A 12,817-nucleotide genomic window follows, 5' to 3' on the forward strand; every position below is an offset into this window, starting at 1 on the left:
TGTAGCATATTGTTTATCTTCCATGTGTTTGAATTTTTTACAGTTTTTTTTTTCTGTAATTGATTTCTAATCTCGTAGCATTGTGTTCAGAAAAGATTCTTGATACCATTTAAATTTTCTTAAATTTACTGAGGTTTGATTAGTGGCCCAAGATGTGATCTATCCTGGAGAATGTTCTGCGTGCACTTGAGAAGAAACTGTATTCTGCAGCTTTTGGGTGGAATGTCCTGTAAATATCATGTCTATCTGGTCTAATGTTTCATTTAAAGTTGTGTTTCCTTATTAGTTTCTGTCTGGGTGATCTGCCCATTGGTGTAAGTAAGATGTTAAAGTCCCCCATGATTATTGTGTTACTGTCAATTTCCGCTTATATGGCTGTTAGCATTTGCCTTATGTATTGAAGTGCTCCTGTGTTGGGGGCATAGATATTTATAATTGTTATATCTTCTTGGATTGATCCCTTGATCATTATGTAGTGTCCTTGTTTGTCTATTTTGTCTTATATGATTATTGCAACTCCAGCCTTCCTTTGATTTCCATTTGCACGGGATATCTTTTTCCACTCCCTCACTTTCAATCTGTATGTGTCCCTAGGTCTGAAGTGCGTCTATTGTAGATAGCATATTCAGTTCAGTTCAGTCGCTCAGTCATGTCTGACTTTGCAACCCCATGGACTGCAGCACGCCAGTCCTCCCTGTCCATCACCAGCTCCCAGAGTTTACTCAAACTCTGGATGCCATCCAACCATCTCATCCTCTGTCGTCCCCTTCTCCTCCCACCTTCAACCTTTACCAGCATCAGGGTCTTTTCCAATGAGTCAGCTCTTCGCATCAGGTGGCCAAGGTATTGGAGTTTCAGCTTCAACATCAGTCCTTCCAATGAATGTTCAGGACTGATTTCCTTTAGGAAGGACTGGCTGGATCTCCTTGCAGTCCAAGGGACTCTCGACAGTCTTCTCCAACACCACAGTTCAAAAGCATCAATTCTTTGGCACTCAGCTTTCTTTATAGTCCAACTCTCACATCCAAACATGACTACTGGAAAAACCATAGCTTTGACTAGATGGACCTTTGTTGGCAAAGTAATGTCTCTGCTTTTTAATATGCTGTCTAGGTTGGTCATAACTTTTTTCCCAAGGTGCCGGGGCCCAGCCTCGGCAGGATCCAGGGGGTACCCTCAGGATGAACGGCGTCGGCAAGAGAGAGACGTGAGACCAGCCTTGATAGGGCCAAGTCTGCCAGGGAGAGAGAGAGAAAGAGAGAGAGAGAGAGTGACCAGACGGGGGTGTTTGCAGGGTCTGGCAGAGTCTGGCAATGCTTTATTTTTTACCGTGGCTTTTATACCCTAAATTAGTACATTTCTAAGGGGAAGATAGTTTAACATTACATCAGCTTGTTCTTCACAAAACCAGGGTGTTTTCTGCATGCTTCTTTGTTTATGAGGGTCTTGTACATTATCTTCTGGCCTTGGGGCCTATTGACATTTTATGACCTAGGTGAATGCAAAGCTGTTTTCCCTAATCTATTCTTTAATGAACACAAAGGTCAGTCCTTTTGCAGAAGTTATCAGTCAAATTTATCTAAAAGGTTTACCACACAAAGGGGCAGCTCCAGTGAGGCAGCCCCTGTTTAGCATTCCTGGTTAAAATTAACAATTCTAAACTCTTATTTTTCTAAATCTTTAACTATAACCACTTTTAGAATAATATTTTTATGTTCTCTAATAGGGCTTCCTCACCCCCGAAGGGCTCTGTGCCTATTAGGGCCTTTATGTGATCAGGTTCTTTATGCTGTTTATGATTAAGGTGTTGTAAGCAGTCATGTGCATTAGTACGCATTTGCCAAGCAGGCTAGAATGCCAGCAAAGGGGTCTAAATTGAAACACTCCTTTCATCCTGGATAATCTTATAGTATACCACCGTCCGGCGGACATATTAATTAAAGTTCTAAGTTGATTCTGTTTGGAAAGAGATCGGGTAAGGCCTTCTACCCATGTCACAGAAATTAGGGAGTAGTCTAATATAGCAAGCATCAGAAAGACAGAGATCATCTTTAAGGTGAGTGCCGGGGCAGCTTTTCGAAATCCCTGAAGTCCTGATCTGCCTTGCTTGTCAGGTCTCCTCCTCACGACCTTGTTATGGGTGGGACCTCGTGTGCTGGCTCCTGGCACCAAGGAGCAAGTGTCTTTTAATTTCATGGCTGCAGTCACCACCTGCAGTGATTTTGGAGCCCAAAAAAATATAGTCTCTCACTGTTTCCCCATCTATTTGTCATGAATTGATGGGACAAGGTGCCATGATCTTAGTTTTTTGAATGTTGAGTTTTACGCCACCTTTTTCACTCTTCTCTTTCACCCTCTTTAGATCTTCGCTTTCTGCCATGAGGGTGGTGTCATCTGCATATCTGAGGTTATTGATATTTCTCCCAGCAATCTTGATTCCAGCTTGTGCTTCATCCAGCCCACCGTTTCTCCTGATGTACTCTGCATATAAGTTAAATAAGCAGGGTGACAAAATGCAGCCTTGACGTACTCCTTTCCTGATTTGGAACCAGTCTGTTGTTCCATGTCCAGTTCTAACTGTTGCTTCTTGGCCTGCATACAGGTTTTTCAGGAGGCAAGTCAGGTGGTCTGGTGTTCCCATCTCTTTAAGAATTTTCCACAGTTTGTTGTGACCCACACAAAGGCTTTTGCGTAGTCAATAAAACAGAAGTATATGTTTTTCTGGAACTCTCTTGCTTTTTCGATGCCCCAGAGGATATTGGCAATTTGATCTCTGGTTCCTCTGCCTTTTCTAAATCCAGTGTGAACATCTGGAAGTTCACGGTTCATATACTGTTGAAGCCTGGCTTGGAGAATTTTGAGCTTTACTTTGCTAGCATATGAAATAAGAGCAATTGTGGGGTAGTTTGAGTATTCTTTGTCATATAAATGGGTCTTATTTTTGTATACATTCAGTCAGTCTGTATCTTTTGGTTGGAACATTTAATCCATTTACATTTAAGGTAATTATCAATATGCATGTTTCTATGACCATTTTCTTAATTGTTTTGGGTTTTATTTATTTTTATTGGCTCCGCTGGGTCATTGTTGCTATGTTCAGGCTTGCTTTCGGTTTTTTTTTTTTTTATGTTCAGGCTTTCTTTAGTTGTGGTGAGTGGGGGCTACTCTCTTGTTGTGGTGCCTGGGCTTCTCATTGCAATGGCTCCTCTCGTTGCAAAACACGGGCCCTAGAGTGCATGGGCTTCAGTAGCTGTGGTGCATGGGCTGAGTTGCCCCATGGCATGTGGGATCTTCCCAGACCAGGGATCAAACCAGTGTCCCTTGTATTGCAAGGCAGGTTCTTAACCACTGGACTGGGAAGCCCATTGGGTTTGTTTTTGTAAGTCTTTTTCTTCTCTTAAGTTTCTCACGTAGAGGTCGTTTAGCGTTTGTGGTGAAGCTGGATTGATGGTGCTACATTCACTTAGCTTTTCCTTGTCTGTTAAGCTTTTGATTTCTTCACTGAATCTGAATGATATTCTTGCTGGGTAGAGTAATCTTGGTTGTAGGTTTTTCTTTTTCATCACTTTAAATATATCCTGCCTCTCCCTTCTGGTCTGCAGAATTTCTGCTGTAAAATCAGCTGATATCTTTAGGGGATACCATTGTATGTTACTTGTTGTTTTCCCCTTGCTGCTTTTAATATTTTTTCTTTGAATTTAATTTTCATTAGGTCAATTAATATGTGTCACAACATGATTCCTCCTTGGCTTTATCCTGTATGGGGCTTTCTGTGCTTCATGAACTTGGGTAGCTATTTCCTTTCCCATGTTAGGGAAGTTTTTTACTATAATCTCTTCAAATGTTTTTTCAGACCCTTTCTCTTTCTCTTCTTCTTCTGGGACCCTTATAATTTGAATGTTGTTGTGTTTAATGTTGTCCTAGAGGTCTCTGAGACTGTCCCTATTTCTTTTCATTCTTTATTCTGCTCAGCAGTTATTTCCACCATTCCCTCTTCCAACTCACTTTTCCATTCTTCTGCTTCAGTTATTCTGCTATTGATACCTTCTGCTGTATTTTTCATTTTAGTTATTGTGTTATTCATCACTGTTTGTTTTCTCTTTAGTTCTTCTAGGTCCTTTGTAAGCATTCTTGTATTGCCTCAATCCAGGCCTCCATTTTTAAAAATTTAATTTAATTTAATTTTTTAACACCCAAAACATTTTGTATTGTGGTATAGCTGATTAACAGTGTTGTGATAGTTTCAGGTGAACGGTGAAGGGACTCTGCCATACATATATATGTGTCTGTTCTCCCCAAACCCACCTCCTATCCAGGCTGTCCATGCCTCCATTTTATTTCCAAGATTTTGGGTCACACCAATTTCTCTGAATTCTTTTTCAGGTAGATTCTATTTCCTCTTCATTTATTTGGTTTTATAGGTGTTTACCTTGCTCCTTCATCTGTAACATATTTCTCTGTTGTCTCATTTCTGTTGATGAGTAGGGCTGTATTCCTCTTGCTGACTGTTTGGCCTGAGGCATCCAGCGTTGTTGCTTGTGGGCAGTTGGGTGGAGCTGGGTCTTGGTGCTGAGTGGGGACCTCTGGCAGAGCTCATGCCAACTAGTATTCTCTGGAGATCTCTGGTGGTCTAGAAGCCTGAACTTGAAGCTCCCATCACAGGAGCTTCTGACCCACAGCCTGGGAACCATGACCCCACAAGCCATGTGGCATGGCAAAAAAGGAAAAAATCAGACAAACAAAGCCCAAGGCAAATAATAACAAAACTGGGACAAATATACAAAAAAGAAAACAGACAAATATAACCCTCAACAAGTAATAAAAACAAATCCAAGTAACCAAAAAACAAACCAATAAAAAAACAACAACAAAAGAAAAAAACAAGGAAAGCAAAAAACAGAAGACACCCAAACAAACAGGAGAGCCCTCAAACCAAAACTGATGATAAAAACAAACCTAGACCAAGATCATGGCCTCTGGTCCCATCATTTCATGGCAAATAGATGGGGAAACAATGGAAACAGTAACAGACATCATCTTTTTGGGTCCCAAAATCACTGCAGATAGTGACTGCAGTCATGAAATTAAAAGACACTTACTCCTTGAAAGAAAAGCTATGACCAACCTAGATGGCATATTAAAAAGCAGAGACATTACTTTGCCAACAAAGGTCCATCTAGTCAAATATATGGTTGCTCCTGTAGTCATGTATTGGATGTGAGAGTTGGAGTATAAAGAAACCTGAGTGCCGAAGAATTGATGCTTTTGAACTGTGGTGTTGGAGAAGACTCTTGAGAGTCCCTTGGACTGAAAGGAGATCCAACCAGTCCATCCTAAAGGAGATCAGTCCTGGGTGTTCATTGGAAGGACTGATGCTGAAACTGAAACTCCAATACTTTGGCCACCTGATGGGAAGAGTTGACTCATTGGAAAAGACCCTGATGCTGGGAAAGATTGGAGGCAGGAGGAGAAAGGGACGACAGGGGATGAGATGGTTGGATGGCATCACCGACTCGATCGACGTGAGTTTGAGCAGGCTCTGGGAGTTGGTGATGGACAGGGACGCCTGGTGTGCTGAAGTCCATGGGGTCACAAAGTGTCAGACATGAGTGAGTGACTGAAGTGAAACTGAAAGCTAAACAGAAAAGAAAAAATAAATAAAAAAAACAAACTAAAAGAAAAGCTCTGTGTGTGCCCCTTTCACCAGGGTCTGCTCTTGAGGCTGGCCCAGAGCGCACGTGTCAGCACAGGCTGAGTGGAGCATAGGCTTCCGTGGGCATGTCCGCAGGGGCTGGAGCAGCTGGAAGAAGCCTTGGAAGGGGGCAGCCCTCTGCCTGCCTGGACCCATGACTCACGGAGGCTTTGAGCAGGAGTGGTGCTTGGGTCCACTGGGACCCCAGCAGCCAGAGGAGGTGGGGCTCAGGCCTGAAACCCCAGCAGACTTGCCAGGGCCTGAGCAGACTGGGGAGACCGTGGCTTGAGGGGTGAGTGAGCCTGCCACACGTCACCCCGCCGAGGCTGCTATGCAGGCGTGTGCTCCCATCACTGCCCGAGGAAGCTGGGTTGGTGGGCAGGGGTAGGTTCTGCAGTGGTGGCCCCACCCTTCATGTGCTACTCAACAATGGTGCCTTGCTCCCACTGTGGCCCAAGACCCTCCCCTCACCAACACCGCAGGCCATCCCCTTACTGCCAACTGCTGTCCCCTCCCTGGACCCACTCCCCAAATCCACTCACCAGCACCCAGCCCTCCTCCCCACCGTGAGACACACAGACTGGGGTGTGAGGGGCTGCAGCATGGACTGTATGCACAGGCTCCGCTCCGTCCTGCCCCACACACGCTGGCTGCTGCATTCCCCTCCCATCCTGAGGTCCCCCTAAGGAGCTGACCCCCACGGTGAGCGTGCTTCCCTGAGTGTGGGATTGTTTCCTGTCCCCCAGCTTCCCCGGAAGCTGGAAAAAAACTTTTTTCTTTCTGAAAAAACATTGCGCTGGGACTCCTTCCATCCCCCTAGGTGTCCAAGGCCCTCTACCAGTGCCCAGCGTTCGCTCTATAAGAACTTCTCTGATGCACTTCTAACACACCGTGAGGAGACGTGAACTGTATGTTATGTTCTCCTGCTCCACCATCTTCCGTAATCTATTTTTTTAACCTTGAAAATTTCTTGTAGGAATCAACAGTGAGACCATTGTGAAACCAGCTTCAATTTCAGAGGAAGAACTGTTGAATTTAATCAATAAACTAAATAATGATGATAATGTAGACGGCCTCCTTGTTCAGCTGCCTCTTCCAGGTGAGATTTTTATAGCACCATTTAAAATGATTTCTGAGGCGTGGAGAGGCTTGTTTAGTTTATACAGTTGGCTCCTCACGTTTATTTGTCTTAAAGAAAGGGGAGGTAGGTCAAGATTGAGTGAGTATGTTCTTAGATATGAGACAGATCTACTCAGAATACCAATTACTCCCTGACTTGGTATTGAGATATTAATTAATATATTAATATTAATAATATTAATATATTATTGAGATATTAATACAGTGGAGGGAAGCAGTGTGGGGAGGACAAGAGGACACTGGTTTGGTCTTGGCATTTGGCTTTGCTTGCTGTGTGTTCCCAATGCACAGATGAATAAGTTAAAGGGTGAGTTACAGAAGGGGAATGGGTTTTTACTGCAAACCAGGTAAGCTGGAGTCAAGCAGTGCTAACTATGTAACAGTGACTTGACCACTGCTCTGATTTCTTTTTCAGAGCACATTGATGAGAGAAAGGTCTGCAATGCTGTTTCTCCAGACAAAGATGTCGATGGCTTTCACGTAATTAATGTAGGACGAATGTGTCTGGACCAGTGTTCCATGTTACCAGCTACTCCATGGGGTGTGTGGGAAATAATTAAGCGAACTGGTAGGTATATCCATCTCAGTATTATCAAAACATACTTACAAAATGGTAAAAATTCCTACAGAACGAACAGTGGAAACCCCCACCTCAGATCATCTAGTCCTACTCCCCAGAGCCTAACTCCCTTAGCAATTGCCTACAACTGTTTTTGCTGCTTAATCCAGAAAACTCTGAAGGAAACTTAAGCTTTGATAGTGATGATAGTGCACATTCATATAACATTTTGCAGCTTATGTTTCCTTTTAGCTTTCACTATGTGTAGCAAGTGATGGTTTAGTTGACTGATGAGTCAGTAAGCTAGTGATTTCCTTCATTATCACAATTAGAGTCACATCCTAAAGTGTCAGTCTTCCTTTTTCTTAGGTGCTCTAAGATAATCTGGCACTATGTGAAACGCAAATATATTTATTTTTCACAGGCATTCCAACCCTAGGGAAGAATGTGGTTGTGGCCGGAAGGTCAAAAAATGTTGGAATGCCCATTGCAATGTTACTGCACACAGATGGGGCACATGAACGGCCCGGAGGTAAGAATATTGCTCTCAGGAGGGTGTCCTCTTCTCCCTTGTGAGAGAAACTCGAGAGACTGTCCTGTGGGTGCTTAGAAGTGTTTGTTAAGCTTTACTTGTCTTTGTTATAATTTTGTTAATAGGTACTTTGGGAGTAATCTTTGTAGAAGAAGATGTACTCAGTGTTACTTGAGAGTTAATTTATATTCACTAATATGGAACTAGTTCAGAAATAGATATGTCTCAGAAATTTGAGTTTTGAGTGCAAGCATGGTTATAGACAGTTAGAATTTTCAGTTGTGGCTTTGATAGTTGGAGCTAAGAAGTATACCTTATTCAAAGTTAGTATCTTGATCTGTGCCGTTTGATAGGAAAAAAAAGATCTTAGACCATTGCAAAGGATTGAATTCATATGACTGTAATGTGTCATCATTATGTCAAATTCTGTTAATTTGAGAAAAACTCTCAAAGTGATATGTTATTATCATAATATGACCATACATGATTATATCAGAGATAAAATATATCAGAACTATATATTTCCGCATATCTTTCAGCACACTTTAAAGAAAAATCCGTTAGTAATTAGAGTGACATTTTGTTTAGAAAGACTGTTAAAAAGGATAAGGAATAAATCTAATGATATATGACTCCAGCGGGCAGAGCTAGGACCAACAGGTAAAAGTTACAGGAAATTGAGTATTAGTTTTTTGTTTTTTTTTAATGACAATTGGCTGCCCAGAAAGTGTGGTGTAATATTTGTCAATTATTTTTTCAGAGTCTTGAAAATTTCTGGCATGGTTTGCCTAGTTGAGATCTAATCCATTCCTAGCTTTGATTCAGAAATCAAAACGTCTGTTTTTTAACTCACAGGAGATGCCACTGTTACAATATCTCATCGGTACACTCCTAAGGAGGAGCTAAAGAAACATACAGCTCTTGCAGATATTGTGATCTCCGCTGCAGGTCAGAGCACCGGGGAAGGGGTGGAAGTACCTCGCTCAGAGGATGAAGATGGACCTCTTATCTTCGAATTTGTCTGCTGCCCTGTCGTTTTATTCCATATTCCCCTACGTTTGACCATAACGTCAAAGCTGCTTACAAAGATGAACGTTGTGGTTGGAATACTGATTTCTGGCATTCCATTATATATTTGATGGATAAATGTTATTTCTACAGCCTCAAAATATTTTTGTTTACTATATGAAGTTTAACTGTTTCCCTGGTTAATAGTTTTTTATCAGTTTTTGTAAAGCAAGCTAATTCATTCTTGCAGGTATCTTGAAATTGATAAGAATCTTAGAGGTGGAATATTCTTTTCAGTATAAATTGATCATTCCTATCTCCTTTTCTAGGTATTCCAAATCTGATCACAGCAGATATGATCAAGGAAGGAGCAGCTGTCATTGATGTGGGAATAAATAGAATTCAAGATCCCGTAACTGCTAAACCCAAGTTGGTTGGAGATGTGGATTTTGAAGGTAACTTTTTAAAATATAAAAGTCAATAAATACTACTTTTACTGGACAATTAGGGCAGACTATTTACTTTTTCTTTAACTTTTAAACTTATATTACCTGGTTATTACCTTTTATTATTATGCTTTTCATGATAATTAAGAGAAATCTTTTAAAAAATTATAGTCATTCTAGAATTTTAGGTGTTTGTATCATCAAATTATGGAGAACAAATATAAAGTTTTCAGGGAATTTCTTTCTTCCCTTTAGGGTTATTCTATAATGAAAATAAAACTTTTAATAAGTCTGGAAAATTTAATGAAGTGATTTTTCTAAACCATTGAGTCTCCTAAAAAGTATTACAGACTTCTAGGGGGGAGGAGCCAAGATGGCGGAGGAGTAGGACGGGGAGACCACTTTCTCTCCTACAAATTCATCAAAAGAATAACTGAACGCAGAGCAAACTTCGCAAAACAACTTTGGATCGCTAGCTGAGGTCATCAGGCGCCCAGAAAAGCAGCCCATTGTCTTCGAAAGGAGGTAGGACAAAATATAAAAGATAAAAAGTGAGACAAAAGAGCTAAGGACGGAGATCCATCCCGGGAGCTCTTAGGCGGCATTGCTTGGGGTAGGGTCCGGGCCCGAGTGCCCTGAGGACAATCGGAGGGAACTTCTGTGAGTTGCCAACTTGAACTGTGGGAGACCAAAAGAGAGAGAGTAAATTAACCGGCCCGAACACACTGCCGGCCGTTCGCAGAACAAAGAGACCGAGAGGGTCCAGAGAGGAGCTCGCAGGCTGCGGACCGGCCCAGCCCCGCCGGAGGCAGGAGGCAGGGGGGAGGGGAAGGTCGCGGCGAGACACAGGGCGCAGGTAGCCGACCAGCGCGGGCGGGGACTGGGGCTGGGGACGCGGAGGGCGGAAGGCGCGCGCGCCCGACTGGCGCCAGCGGAAACTGAGACTGGGTCCGCGGAAGGGAGGGGGCGCGCCACACCTGGGTAGAGTGCGCCCACCAAGCCCCTGGCTGCCTGGACCACTCTGACGGGGAAGGCACAGAGAGCAGGCGCAGCTTTTCCTTCTGCGCTTTTGTGGAACACCCGAGGGCTGGAACCTCGCGCAGCGCGGGGCGCGCTCCATATAGAGCAGCCGGGAGCCTGAGCAGCACAGACGGAGAAAGCAGCATCAGCCCCTCCCGGCAGCCCCAGCCCATCCCCGCGGCGCAAGCCCGTCCCCATAGCTCCAGCCACTCCCGGCAGCGCAAGCCCCTCCCTGCCCCGCAGAGCGACGGAACTAGCTACCTGAATAAGAGTCCACCTCCGCCCGCCTGTGTCAGGGCGGAAATGAGGCTCTGAAGAGACCGGCAAACAGAAGCCAAGTAAACAAAGGGAACCGCTTCAGAAGGGACTGGTGCAACAGATTAAAATCCCTCTAGGAAACACTGACTACACCGGAGGGGCCTGTAGATATCGAGAAGCGTAAGCTGGAACGAGGAGCTATCTGAAACTGAGCCGAACCCACACTGACCGCAACAGCTCCAGAGAAACTCCTAGATATAATTTTACTTTTTTCTCTCTCTTTTTTTTTTCTTTTTTTTCTTTTTTCCTTCTTCTCTTTTATTTTCCTTTAAAATCCCCTATTACTCCCCCATTACTCCTTAACTTTCATTTCCACAGACTTTTACGATTTTTTTAATTAGGGGGAAAAAAAAATTTTTTTTTTTCTTTTCTTTTTTTTTTTTTTTTCTTTTTTTTCTTTTTCTTTCTTTTTTTTTTCTTTTTTTTCCTTTCCTTTTTCTCTTCTATTTTCTGTTTTTCTTTTTCTCTTATTTCTTTTAAAGTCCTCTAGTACTCCTCTACTACTCCTTAATTTTCATTTTCAATACACTATAACCTTACAAAAAAAAAAAAAAAAAGAAGAGAAGCCCTATTTTTAAACCGAAGATTATTCTCTCCCAATCTTGACTCTCTGTTTTCTACCTCAGAACACCTCTATTTCCTCCTTTCCCCTTCTCTTCCCAATCCAATTCTGTGAATCCTTGTAGGTGACTGGGCTACGGAGAACACTCTGGGAACAGACAGCTGCGTAGATCTGTCTCTCTCCTCTTGAGTCCCCCTTTTTCTCCTCCTGTTCATCTCTATCTCCCTCCTCCCTCTCCTCTTCTTCATGTAACTCTGTGAACCTCTCTGGGTGTCCCTAACGGGGGAGAATCTTTTAGCCATTAACCTAGAAGTTTTCTTATCAGGGCTGTATAGTTGGAGAAGTCCTGAGACTACAGGAAGAAGAAAACTGAAATCCAGAGGCAGGAGACTTAAGCCCAAAACCTGAGAACACCAGAAAACTCCTGACTACATGGAACTTTAAGTAATAAGTGACCGTCCAAAAGCCTCCATACCTACACTGAAACCAACCACCACCCAAGAGCCAATAAGTTTTAGAGCAAGACATACCACGCAAATTCTCCAGCAACGCAGGAACATAGCCCTGAACATCAACATACAGGCTGCCCAAGGTCACACCTAACACATAGACCCATCTCAAAACTCATTACTGGGCACTCCATCGCTCTCCAAAGAAAAGAAATCAAGTTCCACGCACCAGAACACTGACGCAAGCTCCCCTAACCAGGAAATCTTGACAAGCCAATCGTCTAACCCCACCCACTGGGTTAATCCTCCACAATAAAAAGGAACCACAGACCTCCAGAATACAGAAAGCCCACTCCAGATACAGCAATCTAAACAAGATGAAAAGGCAAAGAAATACCCAACAGGTAAAGGAACATGAAAAATGCCCACCAAGTCAAACAAAAGAGGAGGAGATAGGGAATCTACCTGAAAAAGAATTTAGAATAATGATAATAAAAATGATCCAAAATCTTGAAAACAAAATGGAGTTACAGATAAATAGCCTGGAAACAAAGATTGAAAAGATTCAAGAACTGTTTAATAAAGACCTAGAAGAAATAAAAAAGAGTCAATTAAAAATGAATAATGCAATGAATGAGATCAAAAACACTTTGGAGGGAACCAAGAGTAGAATAACGGAGGCAGAAGATAGGATAAGTGAGGTAGAAGATAAAATGGTGGAAATAAATGAAGCAGAGAGGAAAAAAGAAAAAAGGATCAAAAGAAATGAGGACAATCTCAGGGACCTCTGGGACACTGTGAAATGCCCCAACATTCGAATCATAGGAGTTCCAGAAGAAGAAGACAAAAAGAAAGGCCATGAGAAAATACTCGAGGAGATAATAGCTGAAAACTTCCCTAAAATGGGGAAGGAAATAGCCACCCAAATCCAAGAAACCCAGAGAGTCCCAAACAGGATAAACCCAAGGCGAAACACCCCAAGACACATATTAATCAAATTAACAAAGATCAAACACAAAGAACAAATATTAAAAGCAGCAAGGGAAAAACAACAAATAACACACAAAGGGATTCCCATAAGGATAACAGCT

The 12,817-nt window shown here is 42.6% G+C and overlaps 1 protein-coding gene across 1 annotated transcript in view; it reads left to right on the top strand.

Moving 5' to 3' along the window:
* Window positions 1–12,817, top strand: part of MTHFD2 (methylenetetrahydrofolate dehydrogenase (NADP+ dependent) 2, methenyltetrahydrofolate cyclohydrolase) — a 34,279-nt gene that overhangs the window by 13,962 nt on the left and 7,500 nt on the right. Inside the window, exons 3-7 of the mRNA XM_043918416.1 lie at window positions 6,669–6,791; window positions 7,248–7,400; window positions 7,816–7,923; window positions 8,779–8,871; window positions 9,261–9,386. Coding sequence (XP_043774351.1) covers window positions 6,669–6,791; window positions 7,248–7,400; window positions 7,816–7,923; window positions 8,779–8,871; window positions 9,261–9,386 — 603 coding nt within the window. The remainder of the gene's footprint in view (window positions 1–6,668; window positions 6,792–7,247; window positions 7,401–7,815; window positions 7,924–8,778; window positions 8,872–9,260; window positions 9,387–12,817) is intronic.

This window comes from Cervus elaphus, chromosome 11 (genome assembly GCF_910594005.1).
Source record: "Cervus elaphus chromosome 11, mCerEla1.1, whole genome shotgun sequence".
Lineage (NCBI taxonomy): Eukaryota > Metazoa > Chordata > Mammalia > Artiodactyla > Cervidae > Cervus > Cervus elaphus.